At 38.3% G+C, this 22,593-nt stretch overlaps 2 protein-coding genes across 3 annotated transcripts in view; one reads left to right on the top strand and one right to left on the bottom strand.

The window, feature by feature from the left end:
• The first annotated feature begins 138 nt into the window (after positions 1-138).
• LOC310965121 (uncharacterized protein) lies at positions 139-14,006 on the top strand. 2 transcript variants are annotated; one of them, XM_083938539.1, is made up of 9 exons: positions 139-175; positions 10,121-10,169; positions 10,357-10,389; positions 10,534-10,590; positions 11,445-11,637; positions 11,728-11,891; positions 11,975-13,129; positions 13,236-13,453; positions 13,543-14,006. In XM_083938539.1, exons 2-9 carry the CDS (start codon positions 10,137-10,139, stop codon positions 13,610-13,612), a joined length of 1,923 nt encoding a protein of 640 aa, XP_083794665.1. In that variant the 5' UTR covers positions 139-175; positions 10,121-10,136; the 3' UTR covers positions 13,613-14,006. The 2 variants fall into 2 exon arrangements, with proteins under 2 accessions (XP_083794665.1, XP_083794664.1); XM_083938538.1 differs by having other exon boundaries at positions 11,963-13,129.
• Positions 14,007-14,061: 55 nt separating this feature from the next.
• The window catches only part of LOC310965855 (low-density lipoprotein receptor-related protein 1-like), a 106,854-nt gene continuing 98,322 nt past the window's right edge, over positions 14,062-22,593 (bottom strand). The window contains 12 exon segments of the mRNA XM_083939608.1: positions 14,062-15,973; positions 16,831-16,975; positions 19,475-19,568; positions 19,666-19,739; positions 19,843-19,950; positions 20,046-20,229; positions 20,871-21,032; positions 21,231-21,404; positions 21,495-21,635; positions 21,746-21,922; positions 22,085-22,204; positions 22,398-22,504. Of these exon segments, the coding sequence (XP_083795734.1) occupies positions 15,833-15,973; positions 16,831-16,975; positions 19,475-19,568; positions 19,666-19,739; positions 19,843-19,950; positions 20,046-20,229; positions 20,871-21,032; positions 21,231-21,404; positions 21,495-21,635; positions 21,746-21,922; positions 22,085-22,204; positions 22,398-22,504 (1,627 nt within the window). The 3' untranslated portion in view covers positions 14,062-15,832.

The following is a 22,593-nucleotide window of genomic DNA, read 5'->3' as shown; positions in this document are numbered from 1 at the left end:
ATATTTCAAAGTTGTCCGTCGCAAAGCCAAAAGCTGCTCACTCACTGCGTTTATTATTATGTTGTGACAAGTCGAGAGAGCCTTTATTCTGACGTCACTTGTCTCGCGGAGCTACAACACTTTCACTTTCCTTTATCAGGAAGAAGCAGCGTTTCTAGTCTAGAGCCAGGTGAAGGTAAGTCGGCGTATGTGTCATGAATTGATGTTTTACGTGTTGTATGTATGTTCAAAAAGTAGACTTAGAGTTCAGTTGCGTAACGTCTTATTACAAATAAAGGAAATAAAAAAATAGAAGGTAAAGTCAAAGCCTGTAAAAGTTAGCTTAGCTTATCGTAACCGAAAGTGAAGTCGAGCGATAGCATTGCTTGTTATGAACATAACGTTAGACACGTTTATGTCGACATTTGAAGGTTTTAATATAAATGCACGTAAGCCATAGCCCCGGGTGCCATCTTATAAATGAATAAATACTTAAAGAAAACATAATGATGATGAAAATAGCCCAGTACAGTAGACTTGTATGTGGCTGCATTACCAGCAGCCACAGATGCAACATTGTAGCAGTAACGGCAAAATTCTGACGTGTCCACACCTTTATACAGTGTATAGGCCACACTGACAAGAGATTCCTTAAAAATTAAACCTAAAGCAGACTGACATGATAACTTCAGAATCAAACTTAAAGCAGACTGACATGATAACTTCAGAATCAAACTTAAAGCAGACTGACATGATAACTTCAGAATCAAACTTAAAGCAGACTGACATGATAACTTCAGAATCAAACTTAAAGCAGACTGACATGATAACTTCAGAATCAAACTTAAAGCAGACTGACATGATAACTTCAGAATCAAACTTAAAGCAGACTGACATGATAACTTCAGAATCAAACTTAAAGCAGACTGACATGATAACTTCAGAATCAAACTTAAAGCAGACTGACTTTGATAACTTCAGAACCAAACTTAAAGCAGACTGACATGATAACTTCAGAACCAAACTTAAAGCAGACTGACATGATAACTTCAGAACCAAACTTAAAGCAGACTGACATGATAACTTCAGAACCAAACTTAAAGCAGACTGACATGATAACTTCAAATCAAACTTAAAGCAGACTGACATGATAACTTCAGAATCAAACTTAAAGCAGACTGACATGATAACTTCAGAATCAAACTTAAAGCAGACTGACTTGATAACTTCAGAACCAAACTTAAAGCAGACTGACATGATAACTTCAGAACCAAACTTAAAGCAGACTGACATGATAACTTCAGAACCTAACTTAAAGCAGACTGACTTGATAACTTCAGAACCAAACTTAAAGCAGACTGACTTGATAACTTCAGAACCAAACTTAAAGCAGACTGACTTGATAACTTCAGAACCAAACTTAAAGCAGACTGACTTGATAACTTCAGAACCAAACTTAAAGCAGACTGACTTGATAACTTCAGAACCAAACTTAAAGCAGACTGACTTGATAACTTCAGAATCAAACTTAAAGCAGACTGACTTGATAACTTCAGAACCAAACTTAAAGCAGACTGACTTGATAACTTCAGAACCTAACTTAAAGCAGACTGACTTGATAACTTCAGAACCAAACTTAAAGCAGACTGACTTGATAACTTCAGAATCAAACTTAAAGCAGACTGACTTGATAACTTCAGGATCAAACTTAAAGCAGACTGACTTGATAACTTCAGAACCTAACTTAAAGCAGACTGACTTGATAACTTCAGAACCTAACTTAAAGCAGACTGACTTGATAACTTCAGAACCAAACTTAAAGCAGACTGACTTGATAACTTCAGAACCAAACTTAAAGCAGACTGACCTGATAACTTCAGAATCAAACTTAAAGCAGACTGACTTGATAACTTCAGGATCAAACTTAAAGCAGACTGACTTGATAACTTCAGAATCAAACTTAAAGCAGACTGACTTGATAACTTCATAATCAAACTTAAAGCAGACTGACTTGATAACTTCAGAACCAAACTTAAAGCAGACTGACTTGATAACTTCAGAACCAAACTTAAAGCAGACTGACTTGATAACTTCAGAACCAAACTTAAAGCAGACTGACTTGATAACTTCAGAACCTAACTTAAAGCAGACTGACCTGATAACTTCAGTATCAAACTTAAAGGAGACTGACTTGATAACTTCAGAACCTAACTTAAAGCAGACTGACTTGATAACTTCAGTATCAAACTTAAAGCAGACTGACTTGATAACTTCAGAACCTAACTTAAAGCAGACTGACTTGATAACTTCAGGATCAAACTTAAAGCAGACTGACTTGATAACTTCAGGATCAAACTTAAAGCAGACTGACTTGATAACTTCAGAACCTAACTTAAAGCAGACTGGCTTGATAACTTCAGAATCAAACTTGAAGCAGACTGACTTGATAACTTCAGAACCTAACTTAAAGCAGACTGACTTGATAACTTCAGGATCAAACTTAAAGCAGACTGACTTGACAACTTCAGAACCTAACTTAAAGCAGACTGACTTGATAACTTCAGAACCTAACTTAAAGCAGACTGACTTGATAACTTCAGAACCAAACTTAAAGCAGACTGACTTGATAACTTCAGAACCAAACTTAAAGCAGACTGACTTGATAACTTCAGAATCAAACTTAAAGCAGACTGACTTGATAACTTCAGGATCAAACTTAAAGCAGACTGACTTGATAACTTCAGAATCAAACTTAAAGCAGACTGACTTGATAACTTCATAATCAAACTTAAAGCAGACTGACTTGATAACTTCAGAACCAAACTTAAAGCAGACTGACTTGATAACTTCAGAACCAAACTTAAAGCAGACTGACTTGATAACTTCAGAACCAAACTTAAAGCTGACTGACTTGATAACTTCAGAACCTAACTTAAAGCAGACTGACCTGATAACTTCAGTATCAAACTTAAAGGAGACTGACTTGATAACTTCAGAACCTAACTTAAAGCAGACTGACTTGATAACTTCAGTATCAAACTTAAAGCAGACTGACTTGATAACTTCAGAACCTAACTTAAAGCAGACTGACTTGATAACTTCAGGATCAAACTTAAAGCAGACTGACTTGATAACTTCAGGATCAAACTTAAAGCAGACTGACTTGATAACTTCAGAACCTAACTTAAAGCAGACTGGCTTGATAACTTCAGAATCAAACTTGAAGCAGACTGACTTGATAACTTCAGAACCTAACTTAAAGCAGATTGACTTGATAACTTCAGGATCAAACTTAAAGCAGACTGACTTGATAACTTCAGAATCAAACTTAAAGCAGACTGATTTGATAACTTCAGAATCAAACTTAAAGCAGACTGATTTGATAACTTCAGAACCTAACTTAAAGCAGACTGACTTGATAACTTCAGAATCAAACTTAAAGCAGACTGACTTGATAATTTCAGAATCAAACTTAAAGCAGACTGACTTGATAACTTCAGAATCAAACTTAAAGCAGACTGACTTGATAACTTCAGAATCAAACTTAAAGCAGACTGACTTGATAACTTCAGGATCAAACTTAAAGCAGACTGACTTGATAACTTCAGAATCAAACTTAAAGCAGACTGACTTGATAACTTCAGAATCAAACTTAAAGCAGACTGACTTGATAACTTCAGAATCAAACTTAAAGCAGACTGACTTGATAACTTCAGAATCAAACTTAAAGCAGACTGACTTGATAACTTCAGAACCAAACTTAAAGCAGACTGACTTGATAACTTCAGAACCAAACTTAAAGCAGACTGACTTGATAACTTCAGAATAAAACTTAAAGCAGACTGACTTGATAACTTCAGAATCACACTTAAAGCAGACTGATTTGATAACTTCAGGATCAAACTTAAAGCAGACTGACTTGATAACTTCAGAACCTAACTTAAAGCAGACTGACTTGATAACTTCAGGATCAAACTTAAAGCAGACTGACTTGATAACTTCAGAATCACACTTAAAGCAGACTGATTTGATAACTTCAGGATCAAACTTAAAGCAGACTGACTTGATAACTTCAGAACCTAACTTAAAGCAGACTGGCTTGATAACTTCAGAATCAAACTTAAAGCAGACTGACTTGATAACTTCAGAACCTAACTTAAAGCAGATTGACTTGATAACTTCAGGATCAAACTTAAAGCAGACTGACTTGATAACTTCAGAATCAAACTTAAAGCAGACTGATTTGATAACTTCAGAACCTAACTTAAAGCAGACTGACTTGATAACTTCAGAATCAAACTTAAAGCAGACTGACTTGATGATTTCAGAATAAAACTTAAAGCAGACTGACTTGATAACTTCAGAACAAAACTTAAAGCAGACTGACTTGATAACTTCAGAATCAAACTTAAAGCAGACTGACTTGATAACTTCAGGATAAAACTTAAAGCAGACTGACTTGATAACTTCAGAATCAAACTTAAAGCAGACTGACTTGATAACTTCAGAATAAAACTTAAAGCAGACTGACTTGATAACTTCAGAATCAAACTTAAAGCAGACTGACTTGATAACTTCAGAATCAAACTTAAAGCAGACTGACTTGATAACTTCAGAATAAAACTTAAAGCAGACTGACTTGATAACTTCAGAATCAAGCTTAAAGCAGACTGACTTGATAACTTCAGAATCAAACTTAAAGCAGACTGACTTGATAACTTCAGGATCAAACTTAAAGCAGACTGACTTGATAACTTCAAATCAAACTTAAAGCAGACTGACTTGATAACTTCAGGATCAAACTTAAAGCAGACTGACTTGATAACTTCAGAATAAAACTTAAAGCAGACTGACTTGATAACTTCAGAACCAAACTTAAAGCAGACTGACTTGATAACTTCAGAACCAAACTTAAAGCAGACTGACTTGATAACTTCAGAATCATACTTAAAGCAGACTGACTTGATAACTTCAGAACCAAACTTAAAGCAGACTGACTTGATAACTTCAGAACCTAACTTAAAGCAGACTGACTTGATAACTTCAGAACCAAACTTAAAGCAGACTGACTTGATAACTTCAGAATCACACTTAAAGCAGACTGATTTGATAACTTCAGGATCAAACTTAAAGCAGACTGACTTGATAACTTCAGGATCAAACTTAAAGCAGACTGACTTGATAACTTCAGAATCAAACTTAAAGCAGACTGACTTGATAACTTCAGAACCAAACTTAAAGCAGACTGACTTGATAACTTCAGAACCAAACTTAAAGCAGACTGACTTGATAACTTCAGAACCAAACTTAAAGCAGACTGACTTGATAACTTCAGAATCAAACTTAAAGCAGTCAGACTTGATAACTTCAGAATCAAACTTAAAGCAGACTGACTTGATAACTTCAGAATCAAACTTAAAGCAGACTGACTTGATAACTTCAGGATCAAACTTAAAGCAGTCTGACTTGATAACTTCAGAATCAAACTTAATGCAGACTGACTTGATAACTTCAGAATCATACTTAAAGCAGACTGACTTGATAACTTCAGAATCAAACTTAAAGCAGTCTGACTTGATAACTTCAGAATCATACTTAAAGCAGACTGACTTGATAACTTCAGAACCAAACTTAAAGCAGACTGACTTGATAACTTCAGAACCTAACTTAAAGCAGACTGACTTGATAACTTCAGGATCAAACTTAAAGCAGACTGACTTGATAACTTCAGAACCAAACTTAAAGCAGACTGACTTGATAACTTCAGTACCAAACTTAATGCAGACTGACTTGATAACTTCAGAATAAAACTTAAAGCAGACTGACTTGATAACTTCAGAATCAAACTTAAAGCAGACTGACTTGATAACTTCAGAATCAAACTTAAAGCAGACTGACTTGATAACTTCAGAATCAAACTTAAAGCAGACTGACTTGATAACTTCAGAACCAAACTTAAAGCAGACTGACTTGATAACTTCAGAACCAAACTTAAAGCAGACTGACTTGATAAATTCAGAATCAAACTTAAAGCAGTCTGACTTGATAACTTCAGAATCAAACTTAAAGCAGACTGACTTGATAACTTCAGAACCAAACTTAAAGCAGACTGACTTGATTACTTCAGAATCAAACATAAAGCAGACTGACTTGATAACTTCAGAATAAAACTTAAAGCAGACTGACTTGATAACTTCAGGATCAAACTTAAAGCAGACTGACTTGATAACTTCAGAATCACACTTAAAGCAGACTGACTTGATAACTTCAGAACCAAACTTAAAGCAGACTGACTTGATAACTTCAGGATCAAACTTAAAGCAGACTGACTTGATAACTTCAGAATACAATCAAACTTAAAGCAGACTGACTTGATATATTCAGAATACAATCAAACTTAAAGCAGACTGACTTGATAACTTCAAATCAAACTTAAAGCAGACTGACTTGATAACTTCAGGATCAAACTTAAAGCAGACTGACTTGATAACTTCAGAATCAAACTTAAAGCAGACTGATTTGATAACTTCAGAACCAAACTTAAAGCAGACTGACTTGATAACTTCAGAACCAAACTTAAACCAGACTGACTTGATAACTTCAGAACCAAACTTAAATCAGACTGACTTGATAACTTCAGAATCAAACTTAAAGCAGTCTGACTTGATAGCTTCAGAATCAAACTTAAAGCAGACTGACTTGATAACTTCAGAATCAAACTTAAAGCAGACTGACTTGATAACTTCAGGATCTAACTTAAAGCAGACTGACTTGATAACTTCAGAATCAAACTTAATGCAGACTGACTTGATAACTTCAGAATCATACTTAAAGCAGACTGACTTGATAACTTCAGAATCAAACTTAAAGCAGACTGACTTGATAACTTCAGAATCAAACTTAAAGCAGTCTGACTTGATAACTTCAGAATCATACTTAAAGAAGACTGACTTGATAACTTCAGAACCAAACTTAAAGCAGACTGACTTGATAACTTCAGAACCTAACTTAAAGCAGACTGACTTGATAACTTCAGGATCAAACTTAAAGCAGACTGACTTGATAACTTCAGAACCAAACTTAAAGCAGACTGACTTGATAACTTCCGAACCAAACTTAAAGCAGACTGACTTGATAACTTCAGAATCAAACTTAAAGCAGACTGACCTGATAACTTCAGAATCAAACTTAAAGCAGACTGACTTGATAACTTCAGAATCAAACTTAAAGCAGACTGACTTGATAACTTCAGAATCAAACTTAAAGCAGACTGACTTGATAACTTCAGAACCAAACTTAAAGCAGACTGACTTGATAACTTCAGAACCAAACTTAAAGCAGACTGACTTGATAACTTCAGAATCAAACTTAAAGCAGACTGACTTGATAACTACAGAATCAAAATTAAAGCAGACTGACTTGATAACTTCAGAATCAAACTTAAAGTAGACTGACTTGATAACTTCAGAACCAAACTTAAAGCAGACTGACTTGATAACTTCAGAATAAAACTTAAAGCAGTCTGACTTGATAACTTCAGAATCAAACTTAAAGTAGACTGACTTGATAACTTCAGAACCAAACTTAAAGCAGACTGACTTGATAACTTCAGAATCAAACTTAAAGCAGTCTGACTTGATAACTTCAGAATCAAACTTAAAGCAGACTGACTTGATAACTTCAGGATCTAACTTAAAGCAGACTGACTTGATTACTTCAGAATCAAACATAAAGCAGACTGACTTGATAACTTCAGAATAAAACTTAAAGCAGACTGACTTGATAACTTCAGAACCAAACTTAAAGCAGACTGACTTGATAACTTCAGAATCAAACTTAAAGCAGACTGACTTGATAACTTCAGAATCAAACTTAAAGCAGACTGACTTGATAACTTCAGAACCAAACTTAAAGCAGACTGACTTGATAACTTCAGAATCAAACTTAAAGCAGACTGACTTGATAACTTCAGAATAAAACTTAAAGCAGACTGACTTGATAACTTCAGAATCATACTTAAAGCAGACTGACTTGATAACTTCAAATCAAACTTAAAGCAGACTGACTTGATAACTTCAGGATCAAACTTAAAGCAGACTGACTTGATAACTTCAGAACCAAACTTAAAGCAGACTGACTTGATAACTTCAGAATACAATCAAACTTAAAGCAGACTGACTTGATAACTTCAAATCAAACTTAAAGCAGACTGACTTGATAACTTCAGAATAAAACTTAAAGCAGACTGACTTGATAACTTCAGAATAAAAATGAAAGCAGACTGACTTGATTACTTCAAATCAAACTTAAAGCAGACTGACTTGATAACTTCAGAATCAAACTTAAAGCAGACTGACTTGATAACTTCAGAATAAAACTTAAAGCAGACTGACTTGATAACTTCAGGATCAAACTAAATGCAGACTGACTTGATAACTTCAGAATCAGACTTAAAGCAGACTGACTTGATAACTTCAGAACCAAACTTAAAGCAGACTGACTTGATAACTTCAGGATCAAACTTAAAGCAGACTGACTTGATAACTTCAGAATACAATCAAACTTAAAGCAGACTGACTTGATAACTTCAAATCAAACTTAAAGCAGACTGACTTGATAACTTCAGGATCAAACTTAAAGCAGACTGACTTGATAACTTCAGAATACAATCAAACTTAAAGCAGACTGACTTGATAACTTCAGAATCAAACTTAAAGCAGACTGACTTGATAACTTCAGAATACAATCAAACTTAAAGCAGACTGACTTGATAACTTCAAATCAAACTTAAAGCAGACTGACTTGATAACTTCAGGATCAAACTTAAAGCAGACTGACTTGATAACTTCAAATCAAACTTAAAGCAGACTGACTTGATAACTTCAGGATCAAACTTAAAGCAGACTGACTTGATAACTTCAGAATCAAACTTAAAGCAGACTGACTTGATAACTTCAGAACCAAACTTAAAGCAGACTGACTTGATAACTTCAGAATAAAAATTAAAGCAGACTGACTTGATAACTTCAGGATCAAACTTAAAGCAGACTGACTTGATAACTTCAGAATAAAAATTAAAGCAGACTGACTTGATAACTTCAGGATCAAACTCAATGCAGACTGACTTGCAGGTGTTTTGGTTTAAAGAGTGACCCTGTTAACTGGAGACTTTCAGTTGAGTGCCTCTGCAGTTGCAGATGATGAAGACAGGATTATGTTTTTAAGAGATACTCATATCCTGTATACAAAGGAGATGCTATGAGACATGTTTTACTAACATTACACCAGGGGGGCAGGTACGTGGCTGGTGGCGCACCGAGTTAATCTCTTATAACTTTCATTTATTTTCCCACAACAGCATGACTAGGAAGGAGTAAAAAAAGTTTTGTTTTTTAAGTGGTGAATAAAATTCTACGCACACGTGTTTACACAGGCAGGTTTCAAAGACAAATAGATTTATTTAGAAAATTAATTAGAGATTTAAAGAAAGTAACAACAAGCAATGTACAAAACAGGACTGACACATTTACTCAAATAAAACTATAAAGACTGATCAGGTAAGTGACGTTATGTTTAACACTGTAAAGAAAAACTAATCATAGAGACATTCACGAGGACTGCTATACATTCCCTTCTGTTATTAACATCTACCGTTACTATGGCAACCGTGGGCGCTTTCAGCTGAAAGTGGCCTGTTAACGGGTCACTCGTTAAACCCAAACACCGGGTCAGGGGAGAAAACGTCCATTGGAGCAGTGATGTCTTCTAGATTACACAGTTTCAGGAGACCTGCAGTGGATTCAACCCGGTCCACTTGACATCGGGTCGCTGCATGTCAGTGTTTCTGAGGCTGTAGGCTGTTCTCATGTCTCATTCTGGCTACTGGTGTCTGTGCTGACCTTTCTTGAACATTAACCTACTCACTAGACCTGCCTTGACGAGAATCACACATGACCATTGGTCTTCCCTTTCCTTTTCAAACTAAGTCACAATTGCATGTTCATCAGCCCAATTTCAAAGATTTCTCGGGGGAGAATTCCCGGAACCCCCGTCGGAAAAGGACTGACTGCAGCCCTTACTGTTTTCATGAGCTAGCGATGCGCCTGAGCATGACAATAACATACACTGCTCTGTGTTAAAGGAAGAAGACTGTCGAAATGTCAGACAACACAATGGATGAGCCCATGGACGTGAGTAACGTTAGCTCAGTCAAGTCTGTAATGTTGAACACAACAGTATGAAAGACAACTGTTAAATGAGCTGTGTGGAATTAATGTTGATATGCAAATATATTTGCAGTGACTGTCCTCCGTTTGAAATTATTTGCGGAAAAAAGTATTAATCACCGATTTGTCTTTTTATTTAAATATCCTGTAGTGTACTGAGCAAACATCTCAAAAGTCTGAAGAGGTATGTATGTATGTTAATTACATTAATCTTACCTTTAATACCTTATGCTAACGGTAGGCTATGAAGTCCATTGTCATATACCTAACATGCGTTTTGAAGTATTAACTACCACAATTGTCTTTTTTTAATTTAAATTTCTTGTAGCATACTGGCGATGTTGTTATGCAGCAGGCTACAACATCTCATGATGAGTCTGCTGAGGTAGGTATTTATGTGATTGACAAATCACGACGTACCTGCATGATCCGATGTGTGTGTATGTGTGTGTGTGTGTGTGTGTGTGTGTCTGCATGTGTTCAACATAATTGAAGATATTAGTTTATTGAAAACCACATTACCTCTAATACCATATGCTTACAGTATGTGACCTTCAGTATTATATACATATTATGAAACAAACTATGGTCCATCTGTCTGTCCCATTCTTGTGAATGAAATATCTCAAGTCAGGAGGAACCCCTAGACAAATTGTCGTCAAGTTTGGCACAAATGTCCACTTGGACTCAAGGATGAACTGAATAGATTTTGAAGGTCAAAGGTCAACATCACTGTGACCTCACAAAATGCACTCTTGGCCACAATCTGAGAATTCAAAACATTTCACACAAATGTTTGATAGGGTGACATCCTGAAGTGATGACGTATATCCAAAAGGTTAACTAACTTAAATGTCAACTTAACTGTGACATTATAATGCAAAAACACTTTTCTGGTCATCAATCAACACCATAACCTAGGAACAGAAGGGGAGACATTTGGTTGGACACCGAATTGGTGACAAACTGTGCTGATTATATAGATTGTGTGTGAAGTTTTTTTTGTTGTTAACTGCAACTTGACTGGTTGGCAGAGGCAAACAACAGAAAGGCGGTAATTCTAGTTTCTGTTCTGAAACTGTGCCAGTTGTTTCACTAATTTTGTATTTTTAAAATTCTCTAGAATTACTTATTTTGAAATCAGATTTTTTAAACTAAATGGCATGGCATGTTGTGTATCTTACTACAACATTGAGATTAACTGCAACATGTTTTCTGGCTCTGATGACTTTCTTACAGAACAAAGATGAAGTTCATGTCACTTTCTCAGTCAAGTGGCCAAAGGGGGTTCAACCGCAGAAATGTAAACTAGAACTGCAGAAAGTTCTTCAGACTTGGGCGAACAACAAAAACAAAAAATTTCATGGAGACTGCACAGTTTTAAATGTCTGGGAAGATGGGAGGGCTTTGATAAGTCTTAAACCGGCTCCAGGTATAGTATGTGGCATTTTCTGTTGGTTTTAATGCAATGTTATTTTATTTCTCTATGAGGCTAATACATTTTGTTTGTCTTCTTTTTAAGCTGTGAGTGAGCTTCAGAAACTAAGTGGACAAACGCTGAAGGGGAGAGATGGGAAAACAGTCCAAATAATGTCTGTTAGTTTGACACCACCAGAGCTGAAAATACAAAAACCAGAGGATGCGTCAGTGAACCTTCCTACTTCCTCTGTGTCAGAGCCACAAGACGTATGTACTTTGTTAATCAGCAGAAATAAATTAAATTGAAAATAAAAGCTTTTTACTAAATTAATAAACAGTTTTTTATTCAGGAGCAAGAGCTTCTGGGGAAGCAGAGATGTGCAGTTTCAACAGCAGGAGAGAACACTTGTTCTGTCTCAGTGGGCCATTTCTGGTATGTGAACCACATCTACAAGGAGGAAATTAAACGTATACAGAAAGAGAATGGAGTTAAAATCATGTCAGATGTAAATGTGACATTTCAAGCTGACCAGAATGATGGAGGCCCTCAAAAAGCTCTGTCTGAGTTTACAAGCCTTGTGCAGAAGTGCTTAAATGAATCAAACGGCTCAAGTTTTCCTCTTAACTACGTAGATCAAGAAGGGTGGAAAGACATGCTGAAAATCAGCCAGACAAAAGAGAACAAGCTTTTGCTGACTGTATCCTCTAAAGAAATGACCATATGTGGCCCAATACAAAGTCAAGATGTCATCAAAAAGTCCCTAAATATAACAAAAACTACAATCACTTCTTTTGGAGAGACTACATGGGCGTCTCATGAAGAAAAAACACCGAACATTGGCATGAGCATCAACGACCCTCTTGTCAATGCTGGACTAAACATGGAGGAGAGCTCCTGGAAGCTGTTGACTACTTCCTTCGATAAAGAAGTGGCTAAGATCACAACTAAGTTTGTTGTGGACTTTAAAGAATCAGCCATCAGTCAAGGCAAAGTCAGAGTCAATGCTTGCTACAGAAGATCTGAAGGAAATGCGTCAATGGAGAGCCATGCTGTCAGAGCTCTTCTTCGTCTGTACCAGAAGATTGCAACATCACCCATGAGCTTCACCCAACACTTTGGTGCCACTGGGTTTACTGGCTCGCCATCAGAGGAAGCCTCCGGTGAATCAATGTTTAATGGGCAATCAAGATACAACACTGAAGCACCCACAGAAAGAGGAGCAATAGCAGGAGATGATGAAGACAAAAACTGTCCTATATGCATGGAGGGATTTATCAATAAAAAACAGCTCAGGTGTAAACATGAGTTTTGTGAGAAATGCCTGGCACAGTCAAAGGAAAGCATGGGACCCATATGTCCTGTATGCAGAGATGTTTTTGGTATGATGGAGGGAAACCAGCCAGATGGAAAAATGAGTTGGCGTATAAGTTCCTCATCCCTCCCTGGATTCCAAGGCTACCGCACTATATCCATCTGCTATGACATTTTTGATGGAAAACAGACGGTAAATGCCTTAATTTAAATATATTGAGATATTGTGTCAGCTTTGTAAATTGAAAATTTTCTTCTAACATGGTTGTTGTAATAAATGTTTCACTCTTGTTTTGCAGGAAAAACATCCAAATCCTGGAAAACACTATTATGGTATTAAAAGAACAGCATATCTGCCAGACAACAAAGAAGGCAGAGAAGTGTTGCGCCTGTTGGAGAAAGCATTTAACCAGAAGCTTATTTTCACTGTTGGGATGTCAACAACGACCGGGATCGACAACCAGGTTACCTGGAACGACATTCACCACAAGACCAATACTGAAGGAGGACCACAGTGGTACAGTAGTCAAATATATATTCTTCATTGATGTCAAGTCTACTTAAATTTTATACATTAACTCTTGTACAACTCTGCTGATTCCACAGTTTTGGGTATCCTGACCCAGGCTACCTGAGCAGAGTCAGGGAGGAACTGAAGGCTAAAGGCATCGAGTGAAGACCTGGATGCAAAATGGCTGAGCGAAGTTGATTTCACACAAAAAAAAAATTAAGATGATTGTTCAAAACCAGCCATTACTGTAATGCACATACTGTTGTATTGTACGCTGTTTCTCTTCTTCTCGTAATGTTTTATATTGTCAGTTGCTTAGTGTACTGGACAACATTTACAGCTTAAGAGTTTATGGTTTAGGAACATGTTTTATCTTTACCCATTAAGCGTAACTTTCTTTGCTTAAATATTTCCCCAATATTTTGTTGATTGATAAGGTTTCTCAATTTATAATAGTGGCATTAATTAATAGAGCTTAAATTTCACATGTACCCAAAAGCTGATGTATTGTTTGCCTAATAATTGATTTAACTATCTGATACTGACTCACAGTATTCTTTACTTTATCGGCACATGAACAAAAATAAAACACAAAACACATTGACTTGTTTTCTGTACAATTTTTTAAAATTTTATTTATAACAATATCTGTTATTTAGTTTGTAAAGTACTCCAGCAAAAATTAAACATTATTCTCTTTCCAGAAGAAAGTCTGAGCCTCCATGCATCGTGTACTATAAAAGCTATGTGTCATTTTTCATTAAAAAAACAAACAAGGACTAATCAAAAAGAAAAATCTGAAAATGCATGTATGATTTTGCAAAAATGTCCTTTAGGTAAAATGATTGTACTTCTCTCTCAATTAAAGACAAAACATATACAACAGCATAAAATAACACTCGCTGACAGGTAAGCAAAATAAAAACTTGTTATTGTAGTTACATTAAAGATTGGTGTTACTTGTCACATGCATTAAGATATGGCTGACAGTTCTGACAGAAAGCAGCATTTTGGGACAGAGGCTGAGCATAAGGATGTGTCAGAGCAACCAGAATGGTAGCATTAGCAGCAGCAGGCCACAGAGGAGAGTGAGAGATTAGAAAGAGCTCCCGAAGAGCCCAGAAATGCTAAAGACCAAATGAACTTAATGCACTTAAGACTGAGTCATAAACTGTGAACATACAGAGTTTTATCCTCTAAAGGTAGAAAGATAAATCTGCTCACAAAGCCAGATGAATGTTATCTGGTCTTTCAAAAAAAATGGACAGGAGAAAAAATAAGACATAACAAAAAGAACCATCTCTATAATTTTTTTCCTTCGATTTTACCATTAATGCAGCCTCCCATTCCTTTTGAATGAAGACCCTTCTAACAGACAACTAAATAGTGCAGACATGACACTATCCATCAGACTCTTATATCTGCTATGGCTCTCCTGTTAATAGCCAGCTGTAGTCTGGGCACGCACAGCCAACTGCTCACCCATGAAGGCATTCACCCTTACCATCTTTACACCTGTATTCTCCACCCACTCCTCTGGAATGTTTAACCCATGGCCAACGTCCTCACTCCAACTCCAAAACCACACACCAAAAAAAAAGCCCCTCATCCTTTCACTTAAACAACACATGAGCTCCAACTGTCATACAATGTGATAAAAACAAACATACCTGTTTTACATCTTGCGTTATAAAACCTACAGTATACACTATACCGTAAAATATGAATTCTGTGCAAGGAAGACAACACAATCATTTCATGAACATTGTTCTCTGAGAAGAAATTATGTGGAAATACTGTAGTTGCCATCTGGTATTGACATTGTACATGTGCTATACACAAACGGTGCTATCATGGATCTGTCTCACACAATCTTGCCAAGAAAACTCCAGCAAGACAACATATGTACCGATTTAGAAAACTTCGAGTTTTGCCTTTCCCGCTCAAAGTCAACACAAACAACAAACAGTTGGCACTGGTGAAATGGAACAATGTTTTTGTCTTTTCTATACAATTCATACAAAAATAAAAAATTAAAATTGCTCCAATGATAGCATCTTTTCTTCTGATTTTCTTGTTTCCATTTCATTTTGCACAGAGGTAGTGGCTATTTGGGTAAAGGGAAAGGGACAAAGTGTAAATTAAAAATCTCTCATAGAAAATGTTATTCATTTTTGACCAGAGGAATCTCAAAAGAACAAAATATAATACTGCAATCACATACAAAAGTAGTCCTTCATTTTTGTACATTTTATACAGTGTTCACACTTTTTATCAATTTTTCTCTCACACTTTTTATCGATTTTTTTTGTTTGTTTCAATTTTCTTTAAAAGGCAAGAAGAAGGTGTGTGTTTGGAATAGCGTGATCCAGGCCAATGGACAGTCTATGTCAGGGGGTCCACAAGGGGCTCCTCATCTCCGCGTGATAGCAACTCCTTCTTCTCATCTGTGCTGGCCAGAGAGTTGCGGCTGTTGTGTGCTCCCATGTACAGAGTGGCATATACAGGGTTTGTGAAGTTGGTGGGCTGGAACAAAAAACATCCATTGGATATTATATACTATACATAGAGGCTAAAACACTTGTGTATATTAAAGATGTTCTGATACCATATTTTCCTTCCCAATTCCAATCCAATACCAGAAATAATAAATCGTTTTTTAACAGCTGTATACTACTAACCCTATGGATGTGATACGATTGCTATCATTGTTGTATGGCTCAGGTTAAACCCTTTATAAAAACATCATCAAGTACATACAGATAATTAATGCTATTAATATTATCTGGATTGACGGTCAGTAAATAAATATATCTTGGAATAAATATTAATTCCTTTAAAAACTGTGGTTTCACTTAAAGTGTACATTTAAAATATTATGATAGTACAGGGACAGTATAAAACAGTAGAGCAACAGCAACTTAAAAACTTGATTAATCTAAGAATAACACTAGTTCCACTCCTCTAAACTGAAGCCTTGCATACTGTACATGTCGCCGTTTTACTGGCAGAATTTTCCAGTGTGAAATATTCCTAAATCGCTGACATTTTTCAAGGTTACACTCCTTGCTAGCAACGCACATGCGGCCGTTTGCCTGTGGAGTGAAAATTAGCTCCTGTTTCCTCACGTGATAAATTACCTGTAATCCATTCTTTTTCGCCAAACTGTTTTAGAGTGGAGAAGAAGAATTGATTTCTGGGAAAGGGTCTGTTTAATCAAGGGTGAAGATACTTTAAAGTCTGTGCCAAATTACGTGCCGTCGGATCTAGACTTGCGTACTCGCGGATACCAGAACCAGCACTTTAGGCTGTGACAAAGGCATTCCCAAAACTGGTATCGGAAAACTCTAGTATATTTATGCGTGCATGGTATTTTTGTCTACCTTGTCTGGGTCAAGCGTGAAATCTGCGTCTAGCAGCTCCCCGGCGTCGTCATCAGGCTCCCCCTCGTAGATCTTGTAGGCAGGGTTTCCAATCTCTACATTCATGGCCCCGTTGGTCATCCTTTGGTGTTGGAAGCCCTTTGCCCTACATAAAAATATTAAAGGCATAGTCATACCTTTGTGTCTTATTATAGTCATAAGAGCAAGAGCTTAAACAGTGCAAGCAGGGACACAGCCACATTATTTAGGGAGGGAAGAGGCATCACATGACTCTCACCACCATCGAGGCTGAGGGAAGTAAGCAACAGCACAGGCACCAACACAAACCCAGCATTCATGTAGCCCATGACAGATCCAGACAAGGTGGACCTGGATACAGGACTGTTAATGTACAGACTATCTTTTATGACCACATTAAATCCACAACAGATCCTGACATGAATGTCAGCATTGTCTATGGCAGTGGTTCTCAAACTTTGTACATGACGTACCACCGCAGAAAAGATCAGGCCCTCTCAAGAACCACCACTAAGACCAATGTTAAAATACACTATTCAGCTACAGACAGTCAGGTTTATTCCTAATCAGAAGATTATTTATTGTTTACTGTCTTCAGCCACAGCCACGCTGTAGGAAGGGTTAGCATCAGAACACATGTCAGTGTTTTCAAACTAATCATTTTACCTCTGCTTACTATCATGCCATCACAGCTGACTACCTAGTAGGCTGATATTGAAACAAAAATATTACAGGGAATGCTAAACTTTAGTAACTAACGTTTCCTTTTTTTATTTTGGAAATTCCTTTGTGTACCACCCCGCCCTCACCACAGCGACTTCCTGGTTGATCCAATATGGAAGGGCCAAAAACTGCAGTTCTCCGAGTGTCCACAAGGAGTAGTTTGCACAATAGAGCCATTTTTTAATCACCCCCATGTTAAACAGGCTGTTTTCACAGCATTATTAAACCCATTTAAAGCCTGGAACAAAAAAACAGTCTAGTCTGTATGTTTAGTTCATATCTCCATGACAACACTGAGGGGGTTGAATTGTTTTGTACCAGGCTAGTTTTTATTTTCTTGGAGGTTCAATTTTATGAATAATTAGGGGTCTTGAGTGACAGCTGGGTGCTGACCCTCACTTCTCGTAGATATACTTCAGCCAGATGGACGTATCTCCCTCACCCCAACGTCACATTCATGCCCTTTTTTGGCTAGAGGAAATGCGGCGGAGTCAAAGTCTGACAAGATGGCGACTCCCGTAGGAGAACAGACCTCGACGGGTATGCTACGTACATTTTTTATACAGTCCATGGTACCACCACAGAGAGCTTGAGTATCCCTAGTGGTACCAGTACCACAGTTTGAGAACCAGTGCACTATACTATGATTTTTATTGACTATTTTCATCAAATTATGCCAAGACTGTTCTGCCTTGCTTCAATCATCCATCTGGGATTGCTCGACTGGGAAGCGATTTCATAGCGCTGGGCCTTATCAAAAATCCTTGCATATGATTGGATAAACCACTTGTCCGTCATCTTTATTGACGTGCTACTTCAACCACTCACATTGAAACCAACCTGTGACGCTGATGAGAACGATGGGTGAAAACATGGTTTACACCAGAAAAAGCCTTCATAGCCGTTCTGGTGTTCTTTTTAGGAAGAAATATTCGGTAGATTGGTAAACACGGATGAAATGGCATCAATGTTGACGCCTGCTTCCTCTGTGCAAGCCGCCATTGTTGTCTGAATCTCAAACAGTCGTTCTTCACTACGCCACATCTTTAAAAACCCGCAAGGCGGTCCTGATTGGCCTGACCATTTTTTGAACCTGAAATCCCTCTGAAATGGAGCGATCCCAGATGGTTGAGTGGAGCTAGGCGGAGTCAAGACGGAAGCAAGGCGGAACGAAAGTCATCTGGCGATAGTCAGGTTATGAGTTTTCTTGACTTTTTTCAAAAAAATATGCCATGACTACTTTAGACACGCTGTCCTATGACTGTTATTAGCTTTCTTGTGGACATATTATATTAGGACTTTTTTTTACTTTTTCGGGGCACATCGGAGTTTGGAAGAATGCTGTCACACTGTCCTTCTTTCACTATGACAGACACTACCACAATATGAACCACAGCACAGTACAGTAAGTACAATATGGCACAATATGATGGAAAACAGTATGACAGATGTATTCAATGCATCTTTTCAATAGATCTGCCCTGGAGCCACTCTGAAGAGGGCAATTAAACAGCAGAGATACTGTAGGAGCTGGATGAAGCTGCAGCTCCCATGAACATCTGAGAGAATGGTGCAACATTCACCACAGGACCAAACACTGCACAGCAAACCAATACTTATGGGTAAGGGAGAGACAGAGAAAGAGAGAGCATCAGAAAATGCCGAACTGAATGAGGGTATGGAAGGAAAGTGTAACCCTGGCAACTGTTACCGCAAGCGTCTGGAGCCGGTTTTGCCGAGCCGGCTAGACCTGAGGAGCAGAAGAGATGCCATTACAGAGAGGAGAAGAAAAGTGCAGACATAGGAAAGGAAAGAAGAAAGACAAAGAGAGAAGGAAAGGGGGAGCACAAAGCCAAAAAAGAGGTCTTAACTGTCTCCACTTTTAGATGTAAGTGTTACTCACCCTCTCATTCTTCTTCTATACCAGAACAATGCTCCTGCAGCCAGCAGAACCAGCAGCAACAGCAGCAGCACAGGAATCACTATGGAGGCTGTGCCTACATACACAAACAATCACATGCATATGACTGGGGTATGGAGAATTTTATCTCGTTAAATTAATTAACTGATGTTATTGGAGAAGTATCAACTTACGTCCACCTGAACCTGAGGCGCTGTCACTGTTGGCTATGGTCTCACAGCGATGCCCCGCCCAGCCAGATGAACATCTACACACACACACACACACAAACACACAAGAAACGAGGAAATAGAGATTTGCATGTCTGCACTCAATCTTAATCTGAACAGCATTAAATGAAAACACCTCACCTGCACTCTGGAAGGCGGGTGATGGAGTTTATAGAGCACTGGCCATTTGCACAGTACTCATTTGTATCACATGTGTAGCAGCTCGGCTGGACTCTTCCATTTGTGCAACTATAGAAGACAGAAAATATTTGAGTAGCATTGACAGAGACTAGTCGGCTTTGCATGTGTAAGTCTGTTTGTGTTGTGTAGATGATGTGTTTTACCGGCAGGTGAAGTCCCCTGTAGACGTGAACCCGTTGCTGGGGATACACTCGCCATCCCGACAGTAGTGACACTTGTCAATCTCACATGTGCTGCCAATGTACTGAGGCAGACAGCGACAGAGTTTGGAGCCATTTTCACTCTGCAGACATGTACCTTTGTTCAGGCAGTGGCCTTCACACCTTCCTGCTCACAAACACACACACACACACACACACACACACACACACACACACACACACACACACACACACACACACACACACACACACACACACACACACACACACACACACACACACACACACACACACACACACACACACACACACACACACACACACACACACACACACACACACACACACACACACGTAAGTGCACTGCTTACCAACCACATCATAATACACTACAGAAACTCCAATTGCGACATAAGTATTTGAACATTTTTGAAGGTCCCATATTTTAACTCCCATGTATTTCTTTTATTACAAAGCAGGTCAAGGTGCTATATAATGTAAAAGTATCAAAACACACAGAGACACAGAGTGCAGATTTGGAAGAGCCGGAAACACTGACCAATCAGAGTAGACTGGGTTTTTTTTAAGAGGGGGAGCTTAAAGAGACAGGCGCTATTACAGGCCTTTTCAGACAGAGATTGAATACAGGTATATTCAGAGAGACAGTATGAGAAAATAATGTGTTTTTTAAAATTAAAGCATGTGGACACGTTCTAGTAGAAATCCAAAACACAAGTATGAACCTGGAAATAAGCATGATATGGGACCTTTAAACTTGTATGCCGGCTAGATAGTGGGAGCACTCACTGTACTGGCACTGGTCGCCAAGGAAGTCAGCAGGGCATCGGCAGGTTGGCTGGTTTCCGGTGCTGACTGAACAGTTCCCTTCGTTTCTGCAGTAATTGTTGCAGGTGTGCAGGTTACAGTTTGGACCCGTAAAGCCTGTCAGGCATCGACATGTAGGAGAACCTTTGGAAAGAGGGACATATGAAGGGATAAGCAGGGATGATGAGACAGAAACAGAAACATAATTTAAAGTGGCTTGCAAAGCTATATTTAAGTCTATATATTGCTATTTAAACTTTGTATTTAGCTGCTATTATACTGTACTAGCAAAATAAAGAGAACACAAAATACCCAAACAAGCTTGCAATGATCATATCTTACCTGTAGGAGAAGGTGTGCATGTGCCTCCATTCTTGCAGTAGTCCCTACACTGGTCAATCTCACATCGATCTCCTCCATAATTGGGCTGACAGCGACACTTGGGCTGCTTGTGGGCATTCAGGAAACAGCTGCCACCATTCAAACACTGGACCAAACAGGGACCACTGGGAGGAGCTACAGACGACGAAGTGTTTCAGTCACACAGAATGAGTTCATTTGCCGATGTAAGTGTTTGTTTGTGTTCTGTAATGTGTGTTTACTCACAGATAGGAGACAGTGTGGGAGTGGGCAGCTCCACACATGTGCCGTTGTCCAGGGTTCGTCCATTGGGACAGATGCAGACTGGTCCACTGGGGCTCAGCAGACACAGCCATTCACATTTCTTCCTGTCGCAGGGATTAGTCACTGACAACGACAGAGAAAAAAAACAGTATTTTAAAAAAGGGGGAACAAGTAATTACATGCTTTTTCACTGTCTTTGCTTCAGTGAGCATCTTCGCCTGTTTTTGATTTACTCTCAGGTTGCTTGTAGCGGTGGTGCAGAGCAATATCTGTGGCGTGGTTCATTCCGGTTGTCAGGTTTTCAATGGTGCCTTTGCCAAACTTATTCACTCGGAAGACGTAGTTGTTGATGTAGGTGACGCCGTAGATGTAGTCCTCAAAGATGTCGATGCTGAAGGGCTGGTGGAGCTCTGCATGGAAACAGTAGATACACGTTATGGAAGCTTCACAGACGGTAGGCATGCTGAAATTCATATTTTTGCATTGTCCACCCACATGGAAATTGCAACTGACTACCAAAGACTGATTGTATGGATTACAACATGTATGGATCACAGTATCTGCCACTCAACTGTTCTTAATGCCGTTTACAGCCACAACCACATCGCTGCCGTTCAGCCTCACACTGCAGATTAAGGAGAGTTTAGCATCAGCCCAGAACAGACGCTCGTTGAAGTAGTCCACAGCTAGACCTACATGGTGAGAAAGAGAGAGAGAGAGAGAGAGAGAGAGAGAGAGAGAGAGAGAGAGAGAGAGAGAGAGAGAGAGAGAGAGAGAGAGAGAGAGAGAGAGAGTATTAGAAATGCTAGAAAGACTAACACTTTGTTTTGGGTGTAGAACAGATGATTAAGGAGAAGTATTTATGTGTGTGTGTGCATATTTTACCAGTTGGCCACTGGATGTTTTCCTCCACCAGCGTCTCTCTCATGGTTCCATCCATAGCAGCTGTTTCAATCTTGGGATGGTTTCCCCAGTCTGCCCAGTACATTTTCCTAATGGAGGAAATGCAAAAGCTCCATTTATCACTGCGGTTATGACAATTAAATCCTTTTTTGCATTCTTGTGTTTGTGTCACCGCCCC

Source organism: Echiichthys vipera, assembly GCF_963691815.1.
Source record: "Echiichthys vipera genome assembly, chromosome: X".
In the NCBI taxonomy this organism is placed as follows: Eukaryota; Metazoa; Chordata; class Actinopteri; order Perciformes; family Trachinidae; genus Echiichthys; species Echiichthys vipera.
This window is presented reverse-complemented; position numbering and strand designations above follow the sequence as displayed.

Bases quoted from the DNA above. Each gene is read 5' to 3' on its own strand.
- LOC310965121 (XM_083938538.1), top strand. From the start codon at position 10,137: ATGTCAGACAACACAATGGATGAGCCCATGGAC. The intron at 10,170-10,356 runs GTGAGTAACGTT...AATATCCTGTAG, and splicing joins CAATGGATGAGCCCATGGAC to TGTACTGAGCAAACATCTCA. The intron at 13,454-13,542 runs GTACAGTAGTCA...CTGATTCCACAG, and splicing joins ACTGAAGGAGGACCACAGTG to TTTTGGGTATCCTGACCCAG.